The 27,593-nt window shown below is 38.4% G+C and overlaps 2 protein-coding genes and 1 non-coding gene across 8 annotated transcripts in view; all 3 read left to right on the forward strand.

Moving 5' to 3' along the window:
- DEPDC1 (DEP domain containing 1) overlaps positions 1-8,027 on the forward strand; it is a 36,437-nt gene extending 28,410 nt beyond the window's left edge. Inside the window, exon 13 of one of the 2 annotated variants that reach the window (XM_072974215.1) lies at positions 7,940-8,027. In XM_072974215.1, the coding sequence (XP_072830316.1) occupies positions 7,940-7,977 (38 nt within the window). In that variant the 3' untranslated portion in view covers positions 7,978-8,027. The remainder of the gene's footprint in view (positions 1-7,939) is intronic. The other variant, XM_072974214.1, reaches the window with a different exon arrangement.
- RPE65 (retinoid isomerohydrolase RPE65) overlaps positions 7,940-27,593 on the forward strand; it is a 30,248-nt gene continuing 10,594 nt past the window's right edge. For 2 of the 5 annotated variants that reach the window (XR_012079028.1, XM_072974219.1), the window contains exons 1-10: positions 7,940-8,037; positions 16,270-16,352; positions 18,079-18,229; positions 19,728-19,835; positions 19,939-20,080; positions 23,322-23,469; positions 24,659-24,740; positions 24,978-25,110; positions 25,222-25,361; positions 26,015-26,144. Coding sequence is in view for 4 of the 5 variants with exons in the window: in XM_072974219.1 (XP_072830320.1) it covers positions 7,940-8,037; positions 16,270-16,352; positions 18,079-18,229; positions 19,728-19,835; positions 19,939-20,080; positions 23,322-23,469; positions 24,659-24,740; positions 24,978-25,110; positions 25,222-25,361; positions 26,015-26,144 (1,215 nt within the window). In the remaining variant the exon portion in view is untranslated. Of the gene's footprint in view, positions 8,038-12,086; positions 12,177-15,121; positions 15,169-16,269; positions 16,353-18,078; positions 18,230-19,727; positions 19,836-19,938; positions 20,081-23,321; positions 23,470-24,658; positions 24,741-24,977; positions 25,111-25,221; positions 25,362-26,014; positions 26,145-27,593 lie in introns of those variants that run through there. The other 3 variants (XM_006205347.4, XM_072974220.1, XM_072974222.1) reach the window with 3 other exon arrangements.
- LOC116282833 (small nucleolar RNA SNORA21) lies at positions 8,069-8,204 on the forward strand. The gene has a single exon (XR_004192387.1). It is a non-coding gene; the product is annotated as a small nucleolar RNA SNORA21 (small nucleolar RNA).

Below are 27,593 nucleotides of genomic sequence, written 5' to 3' on the forward strand. Positions count from 1 at the left end.
TTAACAAACCTTATTAAGCAACCCTTGTTTATCATACTTTTTCTGGCCACCTTCCCATAACTAACTACTCTCCTCAGAAGCCCTTTACCCCTTTACCTCACCTAAGATGATATAAAAACTCAAGTGCTAACCACGTTCTGGGTTGCTCATCTTTGAGTGCTCTCATGTGTACATGCACAGTGCACATGTTGATAAGCTTCTCTTTGTTTTTCATTTGTTAATCTGTCTTTGGCCAGTCTAATTATCAGGGCCCCAGCTCAGGAACTTAAAATGGCTAGAGGAAGAGAGTTTTTTTTCCTCCCCTGGACTTGTAGCAGTGAGAATGAACTAGCTGAGGTACCCTACTTGCTCTGGAGAATTTAGCTGAAATGCAGGACCTCTGACAAAGCTGGCTGAGGTAAAAGTTCTTACCAAAGGCAGCCTCTCAGATTCCTGTCTGCAGAGTTCAATCATATGAGGGTGGTAAAAGTCCCTTCGTCTTATCTTTTCCAAATTTAGATTAACAGGAGAAAAACATTCGTAGACATTTGTTGTTTGGATTGCAACTTTTGTGAACTTGGTTCTGAGGACTCACTAATTATTGATCTTTTCCCTCCCAGGGACAGCGATTGCTTTCTTGTTTGTCTAATCCTGTATCCTGAGAGTTTCGCTTTTCTCCCATCAGTGCACGCAGGTTGTCAGGCCTGCATGTGCAGGCAACCAGCAGTCAGGGAGATGGGGTGGGGGCCATGAACATGTGGATGACAAGACAGAAATGTAGATTACACCCCATTTGCAGCCAGTGTCTTGCTGACCTTTGCCAAAGAGCTGTTTATTTGTCTAAGTCTTTCTTGCTTTTGGCTACCTTTGAAAGTGAATCTGGATCATGAGAGCTGCTTCTTTTGCACCTTCTTTGGGGAAGAAGGGAAAAAAAACAGAAGCTATTGTTTTTGGTTTTGAATCACAATTGGAATAGTATATCCTTGTTTAAAAAAATAATCTCCAAGACCTAGAACAGTATCTGGAACATGGAAGGTGCTCAGTAAATATTTACAGAGGGGGTGAAATAAAGAGGACTCACAATCAGGTACCCCACAGAGAGAACTGAGGCATTGTGAATTTTCACCCTTGGCTGTATCATTAGTATATAAAATATGCTTTTTTGCTTGACCACCTTACCTTGATCTAATGTGCTTTTCCAACAAAACTCAAGATCATATGCCAAGACATAACTGAAAACATAGGACAAATAGGACTCATCTTTCTGCAGAATCAGTTTGTCATGAAATTTTGGAAGAGAAAAATACATGTTTATATAAACAAGTTATACTATGTACATGAATATTTTAGAAACTTCAAGGAAATTTGGTCCTCCAGGTCAGTAGCCTCTGGTTATACCTAAAACTCCAACAGGGTGAGTTCACTCTCATCCAACATTGAGACTATTTGAGTGGAGAGAATTTAGGAGGTACATGTCTACTGGTAATGATGCATAACACCCTAGTCATGCAGAGCTACTCTCCTAAGCTGTCCATGGTTGCATTCTCTTCTCTCTCATAAAAAGTTTCTGAGCACTTTCCTTTACTTTGCTTCCAAAATCCATATGCATTTGCCCTCATTCTTTTTTATTACTCTATCACTTTGCAAATCTAGCTTTACAGTTACTTATATGACCTTTTACAAATAACTAAACTTCTTTGAGTCTCAGTTTCTTGATCTGTAAACTAAGGAGTTTCTACCAAGAAATCTTTAAAGTCTATGCCAAGTTAAAAGCTCTATGACATGTGGAATCTAAAAAACAAAAACAAACAAACAAACAAAAACAAAGCATAAATACAGGACAGAAATAGACTCATGGACAGAGAATACAGACTTGTGGTTACCGGGGTGGGGGGCGGGGTAGAGGGTGGGAAGGGATAGACTGGGGTTTCAAAATTGTAGAACAGATAAACAAGATTACACTGTATAGCACAGGGAAATATACACAAAATGTTATGATAAATCACAGAGAAAAAAATGTGACAATGAGTGTGTATATGTCCATGAATGAAAAATTGTGCTGAACACTGGAATTTGACACAACACTGTAAAATGATTATGAATCAATAAAAAATGTAAAAAAAACAAACAAACAAAAACAAACAAACAAAAAAAACTCTATGACAATAGGTTATGTAGTATTAGCCAGCTGCTAGTAAGCTTAGAGTAGCAAATAAACAAATATTTGTCACTTGATATCTGTCCCTCATCTTTAATTACAAGCTATCAAGTAGCTATTTTTGCATTAAACAACCACCTTCAAAATCTAAAAACTTCAAATGACAACCATTTATTTAGCTCACAATTCTGTAGTTCAACAATTTTAGCAGGGCTCAGAAGGATAATTTTTCTGATCTTTCCTGCTCTAGAATGACCTCAGCTGAGATGACTTGTCTCCATTTTACTCAGTCTCTCACCTTCCAGCAGGCTAGCCTGGGCTTTTTCCCATGGCAGAGTCGAAGTCCCCAGACACAGAGTAGAATTGCACAATGACTCTAGAGGATTAGACCTGGAACTGATACCCATTCCCTTTACTGTGTCCTGTTGGTCTAAGGAACAGACTAGCCCAGATTCAAGGAGTTGGGAAATAGACCTGCGGGGGGCCACTCATGACCTGAGGACTGCCGAGCACAGAGACTGGGCCTAAACTCCCAAAGTGCAGGGCGTCAGGCTCTGAGGTTGATCTAACAAAGACAATCTCTGTCCCGCCACCCCTTTGAGGAATGCGCCAGGTGTGTTTGGAGCCAGAGGAACATCCTGAGTTACTAATACACAAGTCACACAAGTTAGTGATATTAGTAACAATCACCTGAGTTACCAATACACAAGTCACACAAGTTAGTGATATTAGTAACAATCACCTGAGTTACCTATACACAAGTCACGATGTTAGCCTAGAGGAACAATAACCTTAATTAATGATTTTAGCTCTTGGGGAACGGTTAGTCTTGATTGATGAGAACTATAAACAATAATGATGTACGTAACAATACACAAGTTAATGATTTTAGTACACATTGTTAATATATCATAAAAACAATACCGTTGCCTACGTGCAGGAATGCATGAAGTAATGGGTTAAAATCATATAAATTAACTGCTGGAAATAAACCCGAGGTCCACTCTTGGCTTAGCGTCTTGCGGGCTAGAGTGAGACCCTCTCAACCCCACCTTCTAGTCTTGTCTTTCTTTTCTCAGTCCTGCAGCACAGGTTCCTGGACCTGATCGATTGTCGGCTGGCACCGACATAGACCCCCATCTCTTGATAGGAGAAGTTGCAGAGACACATTGCAGAGGGCATGGAAAAGGGAGAACATAATTTGGGGCCACCATTGTCCTCAGTTCCACCTAGTTCAATGATTCTTTTCTTTCTCACCCCAGCATCATAACTTCTTCTTCTGAAGTGACAATAATAATAATAATTATTCACATTTATTAAGCACTTGTTGCCAGGCACTATTCTGAGCACTTCACACAAGTAATTCATTTTCTCCTCACAAAAACTTGTTGGGGTAGTTATAATTATTATTGATATATTACAATGAGAAAACAGAGGCACAAGGGGGTAAACTAATTTACCAGATCCTTTCCACCAGGAAAAAAAAGTTCTCAGAGGATAAGCCATGTGCTATTGATAAGAATTAAGCCAGAATTGAACAGCTCTCCAGGTCATCTGAGGGATAAACCCATCCCGTAGCCTCCTGTCATGTCAAAAATTACTCCTTTTCCACACGATTCAAAGGCTAAAGCACTCAAGAGAATGAAGTTGTCCCACCATTGTCAAAGAGATACTGTGTATGTATACAGTCTCAGACAATGATTTTAAAAAGGTAAATTTTAAAATCATCTTTAATGAGAAGAATTCTTCTATATAAATTTTCTTCATATCCCTATGGAATCTATTTTGTTTTAATCCCAGCAATCTGTATCAAGTGTCAGTGATGCCAGACACGGGGGATTTCAAGAACCACAGGAACTTTTAATTAAACATAACAAACTAAATTCCAACTAATTAGATAAGTCTGGAGAAATCATCAACTAGGTAATTCTAGAGCATCAGACATTGCCTCAGAGCTGCTAATGTCACTCGACCTCAACTTTTAAGCACACTCTAACCAGTAACACCAAGGTCCAGCTAATCTTTTCCAGTAAATCCAAGTTTGGATTTGGGGGAGGGAGAAAGAGGGCACTCCATGTCACTTCCTTTCCTTTTCACCTCTTCTCTTCCAAGAACCTCTGAGAGGGTACAGTGGTTGGTTGAAGTAGCTTTCACCCATTCCAGAGTAGAGAAATTCATTTAAGGCCCTTCAGAGAAGACATGGTGCCTCTGTTTCTTCTTCTACTCTATTTCAAATGTTAGCTTTACTGATTCTTTCAAATCTATGATCTGCTAGTTACAAGTATCACAGCCATAATAATCTAAGACAGATCTTTGGAATGTAACAGTTAAAATGTCGTTTCAGTGCAGTTGGACTCTCTAAATCCAGTTGTTGAGAGAAATTCCTAATTAAATAAAACATCTCTAATCAATGAAAGCAAAAAGTAATACATTAGGCACTCAAAAATGTGTCCTCATGCAAAAAAATAAATAAAACGGGAATTTGACTCAACAGTAGATAGTTCAGAAAAAATCGAAAGTGTTCATTCAGAAGTATGAACATTATAGATCAAAGTGATTTTTAAGACCAAGATCTTCTGATTGCCTCAACTGCACATAACCTGGGCAGATATGATTAACTTAGCTAAAGAAAGATTATGAGAGATTTATGTGGAAAAAAATTACTAGCAAATCTGATTGGATGTGAATTTCTGCATTTACAATTAATGCCAGGAAAAGACACTGTAGCAGTTTCATGGAATATCTCACCCCTCTAGTGCACATTTTTGTGCCATTATCAGCAGTTGCAAACTAATTGACAAAGCTTGCATGGTAAGCTATTAGAATCTACTAATCTGCTTTTTTTCCCCACTCAGCCTTTTTTTATATATTTATGCAAGATAAGCAGAGTCTGGAAATAAATAATTCAACAAATCTGATTTGGGCATCTTCAGTGGATTCTTTTCTGATATTTCACCTTTTCATAATTATATTTGATGTCTTATCAAATGTTTGGCTGAATTTTTAATTATAAAATATCATTAAAACCCTATAACTTATGCACAATTTTACCATGTTCTCTTTGTGCATTGGCTTTTTTCTTCTTTTCCCCTGTGTACCCTTGTACTGTTCTTCTAATTACATGGAAGGATCTTCTGAGAAGCAAGTTAAGTTTGACAGAGGTTTTCAATCTGATATCTCATTTTACAAACTTGATTGGAATTCAGGGTATTGAAATAGGCTTGAATAGCTTGGCCTGAGCTAAAGCCTTATGTTCGACAGATATTGTGAAAACTAATCTGCTTGCCCATTTTCTACAGTGGCCATTTGATTAGAAAATATCTGCTTTGTTGAAGAAGCAGCTTTAGAAGAAATCCTTTGAGAAATGAAAGTTCTCTTCATAAACCATAATAATAGTATCCTCATCAGATACAGATATTATCTTCAAAAGTGGGGTCATCTATTCCTTTTTTCCAGCTATGTTCCCAGAGTCATTTTGCTGTTAGTGAATTAGCCTTGAGAAGGATGAGATGTTGGTCATTCATCCCTTCATTCATTTCTAGGCATTGTTCTAGATCCTAGAGACACATACAAAAATCCTGCTGCCATGGACATGGGCCACAACGAACTGCTGCTTTTTTTTTTTTTTTTTTTTTTTTTTTTGCGCTTTACATTGAAGATCACAGAGCTGCCTTTGTCATATTGTGAAGTAAGTAGGGTAGTGAGTAGTACTCAAGCGAATACACAATTAGCTTCTTATTTCTTTGAATTTGTGGAATACTACTGCTCATTTGTTTAAATTTGAAGACAAAAAACCTTGAAGTTGTCATAGATTAGTATTAAAAATTTAGAAAACATAAACTGAGCGCTTAACCTATTGTTGTTGTTACAAACCAACCTCAGTTGGGCTTGAGAACAAATGCATTGGCCATTGGAGTGATAGGTGTCAGGGCAGTGGGTAGATGGCCCATTTATTCAAAATAACTCCCTTGACAATCAACCCTAAATGGTGCAACAGAAAATTTGCACCATTCATTTAGTCACTCACTAATACTAATACTAATGTTATACACTCTGCATTGTACTAGATGATGGGGATAAAAGACTGAATAAGGAACCCCACTCCTAATACAGAAAAGCTCACAGACTGGTTAGTGAAAGAGATTAATAAATTGCCAATTATAATGGAACAGGTGCTATAACAGAGGATGTATAAAGCTATGAGGTAACACATATCGTATATTGTATATTTTGGGGATTACATTGTCTATCCTAATTAAATAAAACATCTCAATGAATGCAAAAATAATATATGAAGTACTCAAAAACTTGATCTCACACAAACTGGGATGAAGTTTGATGAAAAAAAGGACTTTGTCTTTTTATTCATGTATTTATGCATGTATATGCATAGTGTATGACTCTATATCTTATAAGTCTTAACAGCAGTCTTTCTTAATTTTCATGCCTCCTGCATTACCCAACTTCCAATATCAACATGTTCTCCCTACTAACTTCAGGCATGAAACACCACAATTTCATTTTCCCATTTCCAAAGATGCACACGAAGCTCCCCTACCCTGTTTTTTATGAAGCTCAGGCAGTTCTCTGGAATTTATTTCAATAAAAAATATTTATCAGTTGATGAGTTTTAGTTTCCAACCAAAATTAATCATAAGGACCAGATTAGCCCTCTTGTCTGAATAATAGTAATAATTATTATTATTATTAATTATTATTATTATTATTTCAGTGTTCAAGATAGTGGATATCATCCAATTAAAAAAGCAATGATCACTAGACAAGGTGAGCCATCCAGATGCACCAACTTAATGCTATGAAAGAATTCTAGGCTGTGATGCCCAGAAAGTGAATCTAGATAGAGCCTGGAAGACTCCAAGTTGAAGAGATGGAGTTGAGAATTGAAGAAAACAAGGTGACTAGAGTTCATAGGAAGGAGTCCTATAGAGGGAGAAATCTACAGAGAGAATTCTGAAGCTCTGCAGAGTATCCCCTTGAGTGTTCAGCTGAAAGACTTATTAGTGCTTCTGTGTGAGATTACCCAAGGCCAAGAGAATCACCTAAATGGATTAGAGGTAATAGTGCTGATCACCCATGCAGAGCTGAGAACAATACCTATACCCACCACCTAGACTAGGAAATCTCATGATTCGTGGAGAATTTGGTAGAGTACTCAGAAGAATCTTAACACAGTATTGGACAGTAAAACTGTATAGCACAGTTTTGGGGAAAACTGGTCTTACACTGAGCACAGCTTCAATCCAACCACTCAAATCTTAAAACACAAAACTCAGAAGACGAAACTGTTTCCAGAAACACTGAGTCCCAGAATAAAGCTCAGTAATATTTAAAGAAATACAAATAAACCTAGCAACCAATGAAGTAAAATTTAAAATGTCTGGCATTCAACCAACAACTACCAGGCATGCAAAGACACAGCTAAATATAACCCAAAATTATGAGAAAAATTCATCAACACTGACCCAGAACTGAGACAATATGTTAAAATTAACAGATAGATATATTAGAACATACAGAAAATTAAGCAGAGATATGGGAGATGTGAAAAGGACCCAAATAGAAATACTGGAGATGAAAATTACAATGTCTGATGTGAAAAATACACTAGATGGGATTAACAAAAGGATTTAATTCAAAAGAAGGCAGAAAAAGAAAAGGGGAAACAAAGAACAGAAGAAATGAACAAAAGACAACAAAATGATAGACTCAAATATAACCACATCAATATTTAAATTAAATGTAAATTGGCCTTTTTTTTTTTGTCCCTTTCCGGTGTTCAAGATGGTCAAAGTGAAGACATGGTGGGTCCCCCAGTGTGAAATTCTGGATAGCCCTTGGTCTTCCAGTTGGAGCCATGATCAGCCTTGCTGGCAATACAGGTGAGACCTTCAGCTACACCCTGCCAAACTCCCCCTTTTAAAAGCGCTCAGTGGGCCTTTTGCTAATGACCCACTGAACCATCAAGAAAGGGCAGAGTGAAAACACTGCTTTGAGGTGAAGTGGCAGCATGTTGTGTTGTTTTGCTTCAGTTGGTGATGAGACAAGGTGGAAAAAAGTGTAAATGGTCTACCAAATACTATGTGATATCACTTATATGTGGATCTAAAAAATGGTATAAATGAACCTACATACAAAACAGAAACACACTTACAGACATAGAAAACAAATTTATGGTGACCAAAGAGGAGAGGGAGAGGAGGGACAAATCAGAGGAGTATGTGCAATTACAGATACAAACTACTGTACATAAAATAGATAAGCAACAAGGATTTACTGTATAGCACAGGGAATTGTACCCAATCCAACAAGCAGAAGTTCATGTTAATAAAACAATACCATTTACAATAGCATGAAATACTTAATAATCACTTAGTAAGTGCTGGACTTTACAACACAATGACAAGTAAACAGGGACTGTTCTCAAGAAACTAAGTGGGGAAACAAACATAAAAACAAATAACACACTAATAAGTAAAGGAATAAAATGTGGAAATTCAGTCAATTATCACTAACAACTTTCTCTTGTTAGGAAACTTGTTCTCCCATTTTCTGAGAATGACCCATAAGCAATCCAGTAATTCCATAAACTGGATCAGCATAACCAGAATTCCTAATGCTATTAGAACAGCTCTTTTTCTTATATTCATGTGCCTGAAGTTAAGAGGATAAGTCTCCCTACTCCACATTTGAGGTTCTTTTGTCTGTTAAACCAGTACTCTGGCCCAGAGATGGGGGAAAATGTCTATTTTAAAAGATTTCATCATTTCATTTTAAAAGATGCCCCCCCTTTTTTTTTTCACATTTGTACCAACTGGCAGAACCTGAGAACTTAAAAGTGTACTGAGGCCTTCAAAAGCTGAGGCACCATAATCCAATGCAGCTGGCCCAGAATCCTCTTTTGTGTGCCTTTTTTTTTCCCCTTGTGAATCAAGAGCTGATTAATTAAAATGAGTATAATCAAGATTTTAAGTAAAATATTTCAAATTCTTTAGAAGAAACAAATCCAAATCCTTAAGCACTATTTTATAAATATAATTTAAAAATTATCTTTGTGTTCAGTTCACTAAGGCAATTCTTCTAGTGGCCTCTGTTAGCTTGGTTGAACAAGCAAGTCTTATTGAGTTCTTATGTTGATGCCCTGAGCTAATGATGCATAAGTAGGCTGCTGCCACACTCTGACTTTTTAAGATATCAGATATCAAAATACACCACACTCAACCAGAGACCACAAACAATTTAAATTATTACTCACACAGGCATATGCAAAGCAAGGTGTGAGTGAGCTGCAGGACCCTCCAGCAAGAGGGCATGATGGCTGAAGGACAGAGCAAGGCAGAGTATGCATGGTCAGGAGGATATATGTATATCCCTCCTTTCCTATGACCTTTTTGAGTGACTCCAGGACAGACTAAGTTCTGGTGGGAGTGGGGAGGAAAGAGGGGCGGGGTGGGTTGCCTTGGATGTGATTTATGGGGATGCAGCAGAAGTGAGAGCAGAGCTTTTGCTAGTCTGTTGGTTCTAACCCTCGGGGAGCAGCTGGGTGGCTGCCAGTTTCCATCCTGACAGGGGTTGAATGATTTAGCCAAATACCATTGTGCCAGAGTGATTTGATTCTATCTCTACAATAAGCAAGAAGTGCACCATCTAAAGTGGAAGACAGACATGCTAACAAAGGAAACAACATAATGTGATATATACAAAAATAGACTTATATGTGAGTTTCAGAAAAATACAAGAGAGCATCCTGTCTGAGGCATCACAGGAAAGCAATGCTGTATCAGGGTTGTGATGGAAACTGGGAATTTACCAGATGGATGTTCCAAGCAAAGGCCCTAGATTGTGTGAAGTAAAGGAAGCATGAAACAATATACAGTTGATGAGAAGCAATGAACAGTTCAGTGCTGCTCAAGCACAAATGGAAGGGGAGAGTGGCAGATACTGACACTGCAAAGCAGGCAGGGGTCAGGTGTGGAGGATCTTATAACTGTGCTAATGTGCTTGGACTTTATCCAGTAGTAATGCAGACCTCTTGAGTATAGAAGGGACATGGTCTGATTTTCCTTTAAGAGTAATTATTCTGACAGTATGATTAGGGAATGGTTGAAGACAGATTAGGGGCAAGTCAGCTGAGAAGCTTCCAGGAGCATCTTTCAACAAGGATCACTACAATACCATTAAGCATATAGTGAAATCAAGAAAAAATTTACCAAAACTTCCGTACGTGGATAAGTAATACTTAATGAGAACACAGACCTTGGAATCAGACTGCTTTGGTTCGAATCCTGCTTGTACTGAGAAAGTTCCTTTGGAGTGAGGAGGATCAGGGGTGCTACAGGAGGGGAGAAGAAGGATGGACCAGTAAGCCCCATGGAGGGACATCTTACAGCACCTCAGATTTCATTGGAAACTCTTGATATACCCATTCCCACTCAGCTATTCCTCCTTCAGTCTTAAGGAGTAGTGTAATACCATTCTGTTTCTTAACCTAAAACCTAGAAATCCTGCTTGATTCTCCCACGTGCCAGTCTGCCAAAATGGCCCCAATTCTTCTTCTTTTTTAATACGTAAGACTTTTGCCATGTGACACTGTGGTTTTCACTAATGACCAGAAAGGCAGAGGTTATTTCACACACCTTGAAGTATGGACTGGACTCATGACTTGGACGGATCTAATGCAAGATGGAGGAAGTGACAGTGTGCTTGTTCTGAGCCTAGGCCTTAAGCAGAATTTCATGTTTCTACTCACTCTCTTTCATCTCTGCTATTACCAGAAGAATATGTCCATGTCACCCTACAGGAGAGGAGACAAACGTAGTAAAACTAGGTTATCCTACTCATCCCAGCTAAGACCTAGATCAGCTGACAGCCAGGCAAAGTCCAGTTATGAGATCAAGTCCAGCCAATATCAGCAGATCTACCTAGCCAACCACCCCAGACTCTTAATGTTGACACTGAAGTTTGATGTTCTATTTTTATCCTGCAATATTAGCAATAAATAAATGATATGCCCTATTACCCCATTTTTTTATATCCCAGATGTATCAATTATATCACATAAGTCCTGTAATTCTACCTATAAAACAGATCACAAATCCATCCACTTTTTTCCATCTGCATTGTTCCACTCTAGTTTAAGATCCATCATCACCTCATCTGAACTACGACTATATCTGCTTCCACTCCAGACACTTACAATCCATTCTTTAACTATCAGAGTGATCTTTTTCCCCCAAAACATAAATCAGATCACCATAGTCATGCCCCTGCTCAAAACCCTTTAATATCTTCTCATTGCTCTCAGAATACAATCCAGAGTCCTCACCATGACCTCCAAGCCCTGCGTGGTCTGTCTAATACCAGAATGAAAAAGTAACTTTTATTACACTCTCAAAAATCGTTTCTTCAAAGAAATGTATAATCAATTCCTATTTAGAAATCTCTGCTTGAAGAAAGTTGTTTTACCCTTTCAATTCATGGAATATTGTTTTAGTAAATGTATCAAAATGAAACAGTTTCTTTGGCAGACACTGAAATTGAACATGAAGATCTGATTTTACCAAATAACAGAAAACTAAGGTGGAGAATATGAAAGAAAAAGTAACAGTACATTGGAGGTCCAATGCTTCACATTGAAATGACAGAAGGATAGAATTAGACCTAAAAAAGAAATCTATGTTTGGGGTTTAGGAGCCAAGAGGTCAAAATGATGCTTTGAAAAGGATATAACCCAGCTGTTTTCTAATTTCACACTGACCAGAAAACAGGGGAAATGAATGACCCCTGAGGTAGGAGGTTATTAGCTGGAAAATTAGACATGAAATCCAACTCCCTGAGAGTGAGTATTGGTATTACTTAATATTTTCACAGAGTACTTTTAGCTAAAAAATACTTTTACCTATTTTCCCTGTTTTACAGCTGAAGAACTTGCGGTCCACTGAAATTCAGTGCATAGTAATTGATTTTCATCCTGACTTTAATCACACTTGCTAATTTGACGACTCACACGATCCATGAATCTGTAAGCCTTCCCTGAATGAATTGCCATTATTTGTATTTTTAAAACAAATAGCCCTCAAGCAATTGGCTTTTAGGATTGAAACTGCCTGAAAAGTAAAGGCTGTCAAAGATGCAAAACAAAATGTGAAAAATAAAATCAATTCCTGTTTTTAATAATGTGGCTACAGTCCCAGAATACCAAAGACAGCACAGAGATACCTAAGAAAGGCGTTTAGTACAGTCAGGGGCACCAGTAAGATTGGTTTTCATCTTCCAGGAAGTGATCTTCAATATAAAACACTGTTCATCAATGTTCTATTACTCAGCTAATGTAGTGTGGTAGTGTAGTGTAGTGTGGTGTTCTGGCACCTGGCTGCCACAAAGCCTTCTCCTTTGACTCCTTGTAATGGGAGGTGAATATGAAGAACGGCGAGGTCCTGGTACTCCTGGAATTTCTGTTCAGTGGACTGCCAGTGTACAACTGTCACAATGTGGATCATGGCTCTACTCAAAGAGAAGAGACTCTTCTGAGAAAATGAAGTCCAGCAGAAATGGTGCAGGAGACAGAAGGTCTATCTAATCTAAATGCCTCCCAAACTGCCTACTCTCATTCTGCTCCCTTCAGCAGGGAGGGAGCACTCTTCCCTTCATTCTTTATCTTTCTCCACACCCTGCCTATCCGCTGGATTCCAGCTCATTCCACTATCCTATGAAGCCTTCAAACTATTACAACCCCCTGTGATCTCTTTCTTTAATAAATAAATCAAAATCAGAATTCATTCTCTCTGCATTGCTGAAATTTCACACACACACTTATACACACACACACAGTGTTCACTATCTCAATGAATTGTTCAAGCCATAAGCCTACTGTCATCTTTTTTCTGCCTTTTATGTCCCCACACATTCAATCAACCACAAAGTTTGATCAGTCCTCCTCTGAAATATCTCTTGAATCTGATTGTTTATATCCAACCCCAACCCATCCTCTTGTATCAACTATCTTCACTTGTTTGGTCTCTTTCTAATTTATCTTGCCCAAAACTCCCATTCTAACATATTATCCACAATGTAATCAAAGTGATCTTAGTAAAAGGCAAGTCAGATAGTGTCACTCATCTGGGTGAAATATTTCAGTGATTCCCTCAGTTCTCATGGGTTTCGGTTTCTTTACATAGTTCACAAGGCCCTGCAAAATCTGGTCTATTATTATCTCTAGCTTCATCTCTTGCCATTTCTCCAAATCATGTTCACTTCCTGAATTTTGTAAATTCCTCCAGGCTGTGTCTGAACGCTGTTCTCCCTGCCCTTTGACTGACTAACATTTACATATTCTTTCTATCTCAGCTCAGACATATCCTCCATATACCAATGTAGATGTTCATTTTATGTGATACCACACTATCCTATATTACCATCATTTTCTAGAGATAGAGCTCTTCTTTGCAAAGAGTGAAAACATCTCTAGTTTATCAAAGCAGCGCACAAATATTCTGAATATTAAGTAGTTAACAGAATCTCTGGGATGACTAAAGAATGAGGTTTGGAGACCACCAGGCCAGTGATAATGCTCCAGACACTACTATAGAATGGCTCCACTGGAGACACTATGATTGCTTTGGATGAATGGAGATACTGATGCTGGGCACTGGATGCTACCACGATGACCTCTGCCCCTGCCTTTGGAGCCCAGGTGGAGCCCAGGTCACATACCTGCATCCTCACTGCAAGGCAGGCTGGGAAACTAGGCTGCTGTCATCTCTCTCTCGGGGAGTATTCAGATTAACAGTTGTAACAGTTATATTATCAGATTAATGTTGAAGATGTTGAGGGTGAGTAGTTACAACCACTTACTAAATTTTATATAATTATTGATACCAATTATTTTTTAATTGAGATGTTGGTTTACAATATTGTTTAAGTCTCAGGTATACAAATAGAGATTCATTGTTTTTGAAGGTTGTACTCCATTTATAGTTATTATAAAATATTGACCATTTTTCTGTGCTGTGCAATATATGCTTATAGCTTATTTATTTTATAAATAATAGTTCATCTCCTACCCCTGTCTTGCCCCTCCTCCCTTAGTGGTTATCACTTATTAAATTTTAAATGGTTTAATGAGTTTCTCAAAAAGTGTTAAAGCTGTCAGCTGGTATAGTATGTATCTTGTCTGTGTGCAGGGATTCCTCTGGATGGTACCATGTCTGTGCTGACAAACAGCTGAAGCTTAGTAAAGGAGTAAGGAAATATGAGTGAAATAGTGTTGTTTGCTCTCTAAGTGCAGTAAGCATACCAATGAACAAGGAAGGTGAGGTGGAGAGCATAGCAACAAGCAGAGATATGAACAGGGTTTCACTGCAGCAAATCAAAAAGACATTGCTGACGTCCTCTGCCTGGTTGGAATCGGGCCCTGAATGGAGTCAGTAAGGTGACCAGAGAGGGTTAGAGTTACCGCAGTTTGCTTCCATAACACTCCATACATCTCCAGCCATAGCACTTACAAAATTCCATTGAGTAGCTTGTTTCTTGTTACTCTTGCACAGTTGCAAGAGATGTGAAATAGATTTTTTTTAAATGAATAAGTGAATGAGGGTGAAGATGAAGACACAGAGGTGGCAGAGCGAAGTGGGCACCAGAGAATGGTGCCAGGTTCCGGTGGGGTGACCCGGATCAGCTCAGGCCTGATGCTAGCCACTCCCACACAGCTCCTTTCTTTCTAATCCACTTCTCATTCTCTTTGGGAAAGATTGAGGTCTCTGGAAAACAGCCAAAAAGCAATTAAGGGAACGGCCAGCCTGAATTAATGCTCAAGCATCAGGAGGATCTGAGCGCTGAAAGCCACTTCTGTTCCCCTCTCTCAGCTGAGGAGGGTGGGAAAGGGTTCCCAAAGCCGTAACTCCTTTTAGGGGGATTTAGAAGGCATATAAAGGCCCCTGGCTGAGGACTCGCTTCCTCATTCTGCAGTTGGTGCCAGAATTCTCAATCCTCCACTGAGAGAAAATGTCCATCCAGTAAGTATCTCTGGGAGATTTTTTTAAAATGCTTTAGTGGGTTAATGGTAAATGGGCTATTTCAAGAGCTCCTGAAGAGGATTGGTGACCTATTTATGGTCTTGGTGGGGGGAGTTTCTTTCTATTTATATATTGAAGCAAATATCCAAAATTCAGGTCTGAATTACACTGGAATTTGGGTGGGTTGGAATGGGACTTGGAAGCAGTAGTGAGCATATGGGTGTCAATGAGGCAGACCTGGGTTCCACTCCTTGCCCAGCCATTTCCTAGCTGTGTGATTTTGGGTAAATTACTTAACTTTTTGAAGTCTAGGCTTTTCCATATATAGAATGAGTAGTACTTATCCCATTGTGGTGTTGAGAAATTTAAGTGAACGAATAGCATGTGAAGTTCTTTTTATGGTATGTGGCAGATAGTAAGTGCTTAATAAAAGATAACTATCATAATTAGGCAGTCTGGTCAGAGCTCTCATTCTAAGAAGTTATAAAATGGAGCCAAAATTAGGAGGCAGGAAATAAGCAAAAATATGAAAACTGAATCTCCTGGTCTGATTATTTTTAAAAAGTACTATAGCTCTTGGAAATTGGTGATGAAATGAGATGATAGAAAGAGGTGATGGTACAATGTGGTTGAATAACAAAGGATGAGGTACTGACCCAAAACGCTGTGGTCTCCCAACTCATAGGAGGGAGAGGAATGAGACTGTTTTGGAGGTGAGCAAATGAACTATGCAGTAAGCTGAGAGTAGGGACAGGGCAGAATTATCTGTGGGAAGGAGACAGGAAGAGAAATGGTAACAGTGGGGTTCATTAACTTGTCTTCAGAAATATGGGAAAATTGTAGAGGGCAAGTCCACTGTGACATTAAAAGGGGAGGTTATTTTCCCTGTAATCAAAGGAGGAGCACTGACCTGGGCCCCCTTGCCAACCTGATAAATTTCCACCCCCTCCCCCAAACACTGCGTGCTCCCAGCCTGGACTAGACTGGCAGTGTGTTCATGCATTAAGCAGAGAGCACCTTTTCTCCTGGAGCTCTGCCTCTGTCTCTGTGGAGTTCCCGAGATTCCACGTGGCCTTCTTCCTCATTATTCCACCATTTTAGAGTCGAGCATCCTGCTGGTGGTTATAAGAAACTGTTCGAAACTGTGGAGGAACTGTCCTCGCCGCTCACAGCTCATGTTACAGGTTGGTCTCACCTACCTTGAAGCCATCCTCTTTTTTGTTGCAATCTCTCTTCTCTGTCTCTTTATTCATTGGCATCTCTCAGCACAGCCTCCACCTGAGGGCTACAGGTAGAAGAACCTGGAGATTTGGGCTTTTTATATCAAGATCCCATTTCCTCTTTTCTTTATTTCTCTAATATAGGAAAATGCTACCTAACTGGAATTCCTGGACAGCTCGAACTATACCTTTGTCATTTTTAAATGACAAATGTCAGTCCTAGCTCAGTGCCTGGCACATAGTAAAAAACGTCCTATAAATGTCTGTTCCATCAGTTTCAGCATAAATGAGGGCCTGGTAACAAGCATCTGGGAATATGACAGTAAAGAGTGGTAGGTTTCATGCTCATTATATTAGAAGTTTTGGTTCTGGAGTTAGGCAGATGTAGGTGCTAACTGCAGCTCTATTAATTTACTATCTGTTGACTCTTTCAACAAATTACTTAAACGTTCTGAGCTTCAATTTGCTTATCTACCATAAGCCAAATTATACCTCATAGGGATGTTGTGAAGATGAAATGAGATAATGTAAATAGAAAGATTTACCCAGTATTTGACACAAAGTGTTCAATAGATGGTTGTTATTGTTGCTACCATTATCATTATCCAAAGTCACCATATAATTCATACAGCATCCTTGTTTGGACATGGTGTTATGGGAAGGACCAAAAGGCCAGGCAGGTCTCCTTCCTCCCAGTTGCCTCTTGTGCAGAATAGGAGGGGTGAGCCAAATGCTCTTTCTCAACTGTATTCTGATGCTAACAATCTAGGTTCTAGCAATCAAATTAATGGTGTGCCTTTTAGTTAAGCCATGCCTCCTTTTCAAGTTTTTATCAGAAATATAAATCCTTATCAAGTAGGCTACTGAAATGAGCTGTTTCAAATAATACATTTGTTTAAAAGGATGCCAAGGATTAAGGAAACACTGCCAAACACTGCATTTTTTGAAGGATAAAAAGGTACAAACCTAACTGCTTAGACTGAAAGGCCTTAAGGCTTTCTTGTATACCCTCATTTTGCGGATGAGGACACTGAGGCCCAGAGATGGCACATGGAAAATTCTGTACCAGAATTCAGGCCTCTGATACCCAGCCCTTTGCACTGTGCTCCAGTAGGTTGACCTTCATCTGGACAATAGCCCATACTCTGAAAGGAATATAGCTTGAGATTTAAAAATAAATGAAGAAACAAACAAACAAACAAAAACCAACAGTGTTCTTCTTGTTCCATTTAAATGGTTTGTTCTGTAGATACATATTTTTAGTATCTTGATCCCTGCTTCTAGTTCATCCCTCCTACCCTTCACTCCATCAAAATATATTAAGAAATTTCAATTTTCTCTTAAAAGTTAGATGGTAAAAAGGCAGATGTATTGGTCTCTGGAGGAATCTGCTAGATGGAAAATCCCATTCCCCTCGGGAGGCTTTTCCCTGTCCTCTTACAACCCTTTATCCAGACCCTGAGGTGTTGCCACATTTCCCACCATTTGGTTTCCTAATGAAAGGAGAGTCAGTCAGCAGGCATTTCCTAAGAGCTACCCTGCATGAGAGCTGGGAATAGAAATCACTGCCAGCTTTATAAAGAATAGGCTGCCCAATTGGGCTGCTAATATAATCACAGCTCTTTACCAGGGGTGAGCCAGCCAAGAGCAGGGGTAAGAAGCAAGGTTCTGTGTCTTGCCTTCATCACAGGCAGGATCCCCCTCTGGCTCACCGGCAGTCTCCTTCGATGTGGGCCAGGACTCTTTGAAGTTGGATCTGAGCCATTTTACCACCTGTTTGATGGGCAAGCCCTCCTGCACAAGTTTGACTTTAAAGAAGGACACGTCACATACCACAGAAGGTAAAGAACACTAGGTCCCACTCCCCCTCCTAGGGGTGGGGCCTAGCCTAGCTCCTCCCTCCATGTGCTTTTCAACCTCCTGAACCCAAGAGGAGACTCTACACTCCCCTCCTCTCAGAATCCTTCTGGGCCAGTGAGCCTGCATGGACGACTTGGAGCTGAATTATGTGATAAAAAAGCTAATAACTAGGACTTTGAGGTCTGACATGCCTGGTTTCAAATCCTATATCCTCTAGACACCATTTGCCTAGGTGAGTGAACTTTGGCAAGATGTTAATCTCTAATTCTTGGTTTTGTCATCTATAAAATGAGATAAATAATAGAATTTCCTTCAGGGTTCATTATAAGGATTAAAAGAGAACATGAGGACACAGTGCCTAGCACATAGGAAGCATTTAGTAATAATAATAGTTATTTTTATTATTATTAGACTATGGCTGTCTTGATTCCTTTCCTTTTTTATAATCAGAAAGGCCAATGGAAAGGAGGGAAAGGTGTCACAAAGAGGGCAAGACCAAATATGTCATCATAATACAAGAAAGAGATGTTTTCTAAAACCAGGGGATTGTTGCTAAAAGGCTTGAACTCCATTAGAAAGCTTCATTAACACTGCAATAAACACTGCAGTTTGTCTTATGCCTTAATATTAGAGCCTGTTACTGGCTTTGTTGATCACCACAGATTTCAGGCATTCTGAAGAAACATCAAAAGGAAAACTAAATGGAGACTTGAAGTAGTCAGGATAAGTTGGACTGTAATAAAAGAGAAACAGATCAAGTCAAGCAAAAATTTCACTATGAAAGCATATTTTGGAAGTCAGACAAAGCCTTTATATGCCTTCTAAAGACTTTGGTACTTTTTCCTCTTCATGAAAGTGCAAAATCAGATTTTAATTGGCTCTCCACGTGAGAAATCCTAGGCAACATACGCCATCTAGTCTGGGATATGGCTCAGGAGGTCTCCCTATGCAAGAGACCGGATTCAAAAATACCTTTCTTTAAAAGTAGCAAAATAAATTTTTAAATGGAAGAAAACTCAGTAGGGACATAAGGGAGATTGAAAGAAATATAACTCAGCACACCATGTTCTGTATTTCCCTGCTCAGTGTAGGTTGATGAGTTTTGGCTATAGGAAATCTGAAGTCAAATCTGGACTACCCATGGGGCTTCACGGTGTGATATGGAAAATGCATGTTTTCCAGCTCTGGCAAACTTGAGTCCTAACCCAGCTCAGCCACAAAAGCCAATTACTTAATTTCTCTGAGCCTTGATTTCCTCATCTGTTACTGTGAATTTTATAAGACATAAATTTAAGGTTATGGCACATTATCTCTTTCTTCCTTGGTCATCCCAAGAAAGTGACCTGATTCTTCATTCTTCATGTTATGGATTTATGATTCCAACTTGATAAGGGCACATGGAATGACCGTTCTAAACTCCACATGTACTGCATTCATTGTCCCTGTCTATGACTCTGTCCCATGTCTAATGTCCTTCAGGTTCATCCGCACTGATGCTTATGTACGAGCAATGACTGAGAAAAGGATCGTCATAACAGAATTTGGCACCTGTGCTTTCCCAGACCCCTGCAAGAATATATTTTCCAGGTTACTGAAACCCAACTGCATGTTATTAAAGACATTTTACATTAGCCCCTTTCCTCTCATGGCTTGAAAGTTACTGGACTGAAAAATCCATTTGCTTCTGCAGGTTTTTTTCTTACTTTCGAGGAGTGGAGGTTACTGACAATGCCCTTGTTAATATCTACCCAGTGGGGGAAGATTACTATGCCTGCACAGAGACCAACTTCATTACAAAGATTAATCCTGAGACCTTGGAGACAATTAAGCAGGTAGGACACAGTGCTCAGAGGATATCGCTTAGGAATTTAGAATTTAGAATTAAGTCAACTGTGCGATTTGGTTAGAAGAATATGAGAGCCAGGTAGATTAGGTTGCAAATCCCTGCTATGTCGTCAGCTCCTAGCTGTGTGACATAGGGCAAACTTTGTTTCTCCATCTGTGAAATTTTAAACGTTTATTATATGGAGTGGAGGAAAACTATATAAAATGCCTGACATATTTATTTGTGACACAAATATTTATTGAGTCTTTTTCACGTACCAGAACTTATGCTAGATGCAAGAGATATGTCAATGAGTAAGTCAACATGGTCCCTGCCTTCATGGTTTTCATTAGCTAGCACGGAACTGGCACGGACTGAGTGCTCAAAAAGTTGTAGCTGTTAATATTGAAAACCCTACTACTCATGGTTCCAGGCAAGTATATTGCACCAATTTGCCCCTACTTATAGACACTTCTTATTAAAATCAAAGCTATATTTTAAAGGAAAAGATGTAGAGAAAAATATAAGCAAATTCAGAAAGTGACAAATTTTGCTGAGAACTTTAGTCTCAATGCAGCATTCAGTAAAATAGATCTATATTATATTATTAAATAAAACTATTTGCAAGGTATTATTCTTATCTTCAGGAAGCTTAATATCTAGATGGAGAAACCAAACAAATACATTACTTAACAAATACAAATACAGGCAAATTCATAAGACACAATGTAATGAAAATCTACAAAAGTACAAAGAACGATTACTACTGGCAGTATTGGGAGATGTGAAGTGGGACAGATCAAGGAAGGTCTAAAAGGCTTGAATTTGAGTTAGAAGTTAAAGGGAAAACACAACTTCATTGAATTTAGAGAAAGAACATTTCAGACAGAAGGAGTACCAGGATCAAATGTATAGAGGTGGAAAAATGGATGATAAAGCGTAATTTATTTGGCTAGGTTTGTAGTATTCCTCAATGAAGGTGCATGCCAAGTCAAGGGGAATAGTGAGACACAGGGCAGGGCGAAACTAAAAGTTTGCATAATGAGCATAAATTTGGAATAAGTTGTTTATCTGGTGGGAAGCCACTGAAAGTTTTTGTTCTGAGTAGGAGTGTAAGTAGAACTGTACTTTAGGATATTTAATCTGGAAGACATATTTAAACTATATTAGAGGACAGAAGAGACAAGGGGTAGCTAGGAGACCAGGTGGAATTGAAGACCAGAACTAGAAATTCAGTGTAGTAAAAATAGAAAGGAAAAGCAGACCCAACATCGAGTCTCAGCATCACAAGCTGATTTATAATTCCCAGCAGACTATTTACTAGCTTAACATACCTTCAGTGGTTCTTTCTTGGTTTTGATGCATGTTTGTAATCACACATGACTGTGTGTGTAGATCATTTAGAGAAGTATTGAAGATGAGTTTCTAAACCATCCATTTCACTTTGATAGTGAATCAGATTGCCATGGTAGTTTAACTAGAAGTGTGAAGTTCATGGTATGGTGCCAGAATAGATTTTATTTGGGGTCGGTTTCCATTGTGAGCACCATTATACCCTGACTTTGTGTAAAAATGTTATTTTAAAATTTTGAGATTTCATTTGTTTACTATTACTGAAATAGCCTCCTAACAAGTGCCTTTGCTTCCAGCCTGGTTCCCTTAAATACAGCTTCCTTAATTCAGTAGAAACAATATTTTTTCCTAAAGTACAGGTATAAATATGTTACTCCATCTAGTGCACCTATAGTTTCCAAGATAAAGTTAAAGCACAGACCTCTGTGGCTGGACTATTTTTATTTCCTTCCACTGTGTGTGCCTTTCACTGCAGCTACTCTGAATGACTGGTGATCCCCAAGCGGTATTCATTGTTTCACAATTCTATGCCTTTGCATTAGGGTCTCCACCCCCTGGAACACACTGCCATCCTTCTCCATCTGGCTAGCTTTTACTTGTCTTTCAAGCATATGTTGGAGTTATCGCCTTTGGGAAGGCCTGCCTAATCTAATCTGGGCTAGATGGCCTTTCTTTACAGATATTGTTTTGCACTGACTGCATTGTATACCAGCTTATTGGTCTAATGCAGTGCTATCAAATCGATATTTCTATAATGATGGAAATATTCTGTATCTGCTTTGTCCAAGTGCTGTTCAGCACTTGAGATGTAGCTAACATGACTGAGGAACTGAACTTGAAGTTCTCTCTAATTATAATTAACTTATATTTAAATTGCTCCATGTGACTACCATATTGGACAGCACAAATCTGGACTAAAGTTCTTGAAAGCCAGGACCATCTCTGTTTTCCCAGTCCCTGGCACAGCACCTGGCAGATAGAAGCTCAAAGAGTACTTGATGAATGATTGAATTAATCAATGTCTTGCCTATTATTTAAATGAGGGTGCTAAAAATTCCCTGTGTTTTAAAACAAATTCTCCTAATCAAATAGAAAGAATTTTGGTTAGACAGATATATACTCCACCAATTATTCATTCAATAAATCTTTATTGAACAGGTTCTAGGTAGAAATTCTAGTGCTCTGCATCCTTAGATGAGTCACTTGACCTCTCTGATACTTCAAGTTCTCCTTGATCCTTAATCTGAGGGGTTTGCACTAGATTTGTGCATTTGAATTTTTATGAGAATCCAGATTGAATTAAAGTACTGAATCTTCTCTTCAAAAGTTTCCATTAATCCCAGGAAGTTTATGGTTACTGTGAAGTCTATTTAAGATAACACTTTCTATACTAGATGAATGCTGAAGTTCCTTTCAGTTCTAAATTCATACTATATATAAGACACTGAATTTGATATTTATCTTGTCCCATATAAAATTGCCATCTTTATAAAATGAAAATTATTGACTATTAGTATACATTCAACGTAATTCAGTAAGGGAAATGTAAAGAAGTCTCAAGATTCAGATTCATCACTTTTTGAAGACAACCTGCATGTACAAAAGGAAAGTAACCAACCAGAGCAGTGTATGGTATACATCCATTGAAGAGTACAGTCAGGGAGAACTTGAAGATTTCAGAGGCATAAGGGTCAGCATAGGGGTCAGAGGCGAGCTCTGCACCAAAGATGGGATTTCAACAAACTTGAAAGTGGGTAGGACCCAGAGAGATGGAAAGAAAAAGAAAGTGCCCTTAGGATGAGGGTGCACATGGAAAGATGAGGTCAGACCTAGGGACCAAGGGTGTGATAACAGTCTTTCTCTTAACATGGATGACATCTGCTCTCTTTCCATAGGTTGATCTTTGCAACTATGTGTCGGTCAATGGAGCCACTGCTCACCCCCACATTGAAAATGATGGAACTGTTTATAACATTGGTAATTGCTTTGGGAAAAATTTTTCAATTGCCTACAATATTGTAAAGATCCCTCCACTACAAGCAGGTCAGTTTACCACTTTGACTCTTCTTAAAACAAGTATCTATAATGTGAGAAAGTTACTAGAAATACAGGATGTCAGATCAGAAATATCCAGATAGCACTATATGGACAGTTAAATTACTCTCAGATTTTAGGACAACTGCCCTCACCTTTAGCCTACCAGGGAACCAATGCCCAAGGGCAACTTAGAAGGAAATGACAACTTGAAAATACAGAAAGCAATTGGCCATGTTCTAGTCTGCAATGTTTCAAAGATGTAGTGTATATGTGGCTTTGATCATATAAGATTTAGATTCAAATCCAGCAAATATTTATTGAGCATTTATCCATATGCCAGGCAAAATTAAGATTTTCAACAAATATATGCGTATGTATAATAGCATATATAAACATATATGAGTGTACTATATTTTGTGTATATCTAATTCCCAAAACTACAAACAAAATCTATTAAAGAATATTAAAACAGAAGCGAGTACTCTAGAATTCTCCATTCATCCTCCATTGATTGCCAGAAATTTGATAATGATCTTGATAATAGCAATATTTGAATATATGTGGATTTTTGTTTAGTATTGCTTAGTATAATTCTCAAAGTATAGTCTCTGGACCAGCAGCATCACCTGGGAACCTGTTAGAAATACAAATCTTGAGCTCCACCTGAGGTCGAATGAATGAATCATTTTGGGGGTGGGCCCACCATCAGCATTTTCAGAAGCTCTTGATGTTGTTTGATGCACACTAAAGTTTGAAGACGCTGCCTTAGTAGTAAATAAACTCTAATGTGCTTAAGAAATATTGTACAGGGCTATTGACATAAACCCACAAACACTATACTTTATAGGGAACTTAAGAGATTGTAAAAGGCATTCTGACCATTCTAAAATTTTGCCTTATTCCCCTGACTTAGAACCCACCTCCAGTTCTAAGACATGACTTCACTGTACTCTGCCCACCACACACTATTGGAGTACACTTTTCCAAATCTGCTGCTATTTGGATTTTCCTGGGTGATTGCAGCTCCACGTGAAATTTCTCTAAGAAATGTCAGTGACTGAGAAAATGGAAATAAACTCTTTAAAAAAAAAATCAAGATCTGAAAGTGTATTTCTTTGCTTGCATAAGCTGTTCTAAATGCTTTGTATTAAAAAAAGAGGCTGTTCCACAGCCTTTTAAAACCACTTTATTTCAGACAAGGAAGATCCAATAAGCAAGTCAGAGATCGTTGTACAATTCCCCTGCAGTGACCGATTCAAGCCATCTTACGTCCATAGGTAACTTGAAGGCCTGCTATGAATCTTCAGGAAAACTCAAGTTTAAAGATCTGCTTTGCCTACCTTGATACCAATCCTGATCATGACACTTTCTTGCAGAAACCTAAATTTAAATGTAATTAATTTCATGTAGGCACTGTTGATTCATATAACTGAGCATACCTCATGTGTACATATTTCTCTGTGGTTTGAGAATCAGCCCTTCTCATTCACAAGTTTATTTCTGTTTCTGAACAGTTTTGGTTTGACTCCCAACTACATTGTTTTTGTGGAGACACCAGTCAAAATTAACCTGTTCAAATTCCTCTCTTCATGGAGTCTTTGGGGAGCCAACTACATGGATTGTTTTGAGTCCAATGAAACCATGGGGGTAAGTCATACATTTTTTTTTTTGGTCAGGTTTCTGGTTCTGAAGATGTGTTTCATCATGCACACTCTTTTCCCTTTTAAATGCATCCAAATATTCTCCTCATTTTTCAAGGTTTGGCTTCATATTGCTGACAAAAAAAGAAAAAAATATCTCAATAATAAGTACAGGACCTCTCCTTTCAACCTCTTCCATCACATCAATACCTATGAAGATAATGAGTTCCTGATTGTGGATCTCTGTTGCTGGAAAGGGTAAGAAAGAACATTGGATAAATGTTACATCTCAAGTTGCTCCTGGAAAACGGGTTTGTTAAGAGATGCTGCCCTCAATACTTAATATGAATTACATCTAAAAAAGCAAGAAGTATGCTTAAGTCGCAAAATATAACTGGAAAAGCAGTAGGGAGTTTAGATAATCAGAAACACTCACAAACTGAACATCAAACCATGGCTAATGATAGAAAACTGATCAAGTCCATGAACCAGACCTGAAAATAAAAGGTCTGTGACTTGATGAATGAATTGAAACTTAACTTCAACTCAAACTTGACAAGATCCCTTGGAGGGACTTGAAGTCCACCCACTCTGGGTTTGGGAAAAAGAGGCATGCTTTCTTCAGAACAGCAAGTCACTAAGAAGACAATATCCCCTAAAGACACAGACAGAATAGTGGTGGGGAATCAGAACAGAAAGTATCAAAGGCAGCTGTTGTATAAACATATCCATGAGGCAGGATTCTTTTCTCTACCCAGCATAGGCAGGAAAAGTGTCTCCAATATACCTCCGTTATTAGTTTCTGGGTTAGCCACTAGAGAACAGGCAAGCACTTGTGCTTTTAAAAGGCATGAATCATGTCTCTAAGAGTATTTGTAATTGTCCTCATGTTTGACCTCTTATTTTTGCAGATTTGAATTTGTTTATAATTACTTATATTTAGCCAATTTACGTGAGAACTGGGAAGAGGTGAAAAAAAATGCCAGAAAAGCTCCCCAACCTGAAGTTAGGAGATACGTACTTCCGTTGAATATTGACAAGGTAACTGCCCTCTACAGAGATTTCAGATATAATCGGAATGTTTAATCTCTCTCAGGAGTTTTTCTCCTGCTGTATGTTTATTCATAAAGTCTTGAAATTTCACAGCTGGAAGGAACTTTAAAAATTAACTAATTCAACTCCCTTCATTTTACAAATGAAGAAACTGCAGCTCAGAAGAGTGACATGACTTAGCAATATCCAACTGTGCAGAGCCAGAATGAAAGCCAGGTTTTGTCTCTAAATCTGCTGTTCTTTTATTTACAAAATCTTTCTAAAATATGCTTTCTCAGATAACACAGACTACTGATTCTTGGGATCCTTATCAATAATATAAATAATTAATTTAAATAGCTTGAAAGTATAGAGAACTGGAGAATCAGAAAGTGCCCTTGTAGGGAAATCAGTCCATTATTCTGGTTTCTACTAAGTCTGAAAATATCACTAGAAGATAAACATTATCAACAGTCTTCTACAATCATCTCTTTATTTCTACTTTTTCTTCCCTCCATTCAGTGAGTGTCTTTTTAGAATACCAGAGTAATATCAGGAGTTTTTAGTGTGATAAAAATGCCAGTCAAAATTTTAAAAATAATAATTTTTATAGTGGATACATGAACATACATTCTTATTTATGTATATATGAGATATATATATATACACACAAAAGTAGTTGAGGCAACTACATGGAATGTAAAACATTGTACCCAAGGCTTAGATTAGATATAGTGGAAAATAAACCCAATTTAGAACTAGACACTACTGCTCTTAAGCAAGCTTGTAAACTCTAGAATGAGAAAGGAGAAGATCGACATGGGGCATTATAATTAGGTAAATGAGCTTCTACAAAGGCAGGGAGGAGTTAAAAAAGCAAAACTTACTATGGAAATGTAAAGTAATTGCTGAGGCTAGTACATTAGGAGCATATGGGGGATGGGCATTGGGCAGAGGGACTGGAAACATAGGTTAGAATGATATTGTATGGGGCTTTATAAGCCTTTGGAGGTTATGTAAATAATAGGGCACCACTGAAGTATTTTAAGTGTGTATAGGGGGTGGGGTATGTGTGATATGATTGGATCTGAATTTCAGAAAGTTCACTCTGGGATCACGGAGGATAATTTGAAAAGTGAGGAGTCTAGAAGTTAGACGCTGTACCAGAGGACTAATGCAATAGGGCAAGTAAAAGAAGATTAATCTGAATTAAGAAAGTAGAAACAGAGGGATAAAGGAAGGCATAAAGTTGAGAAATATTTAGGAGGTAGAATCAGCAGGAGCTGGTGTCTAACTGCATGTGAAGGGGTAATGGAGAGGAAGGATTTCTGAACTACCTCCAGATTTCTGCCTTGAGTGGTTGAGTGGGTGATGGTACAATTAATTGCGTTTGAAACAGGAGTAGAAGGCGTTAGTTTTCAGGAAAAGGAGTAAGATTTATTGTATACATGTTGAGTT

The sequence above is a fragment of the Vicugna pacos genome, chromosome 13 (assembly GCF_048564905.1).
Source record: "Vicugna pacos chromosome 13, VicPac4, whole genome shotgun sequence".
NCBI classification, from domain to species: Eukaryota; Metazoa; Chordata; class Mammalia; order Artiodactyla; family Camelidae; genus Vicugna; species Vicugna pacos.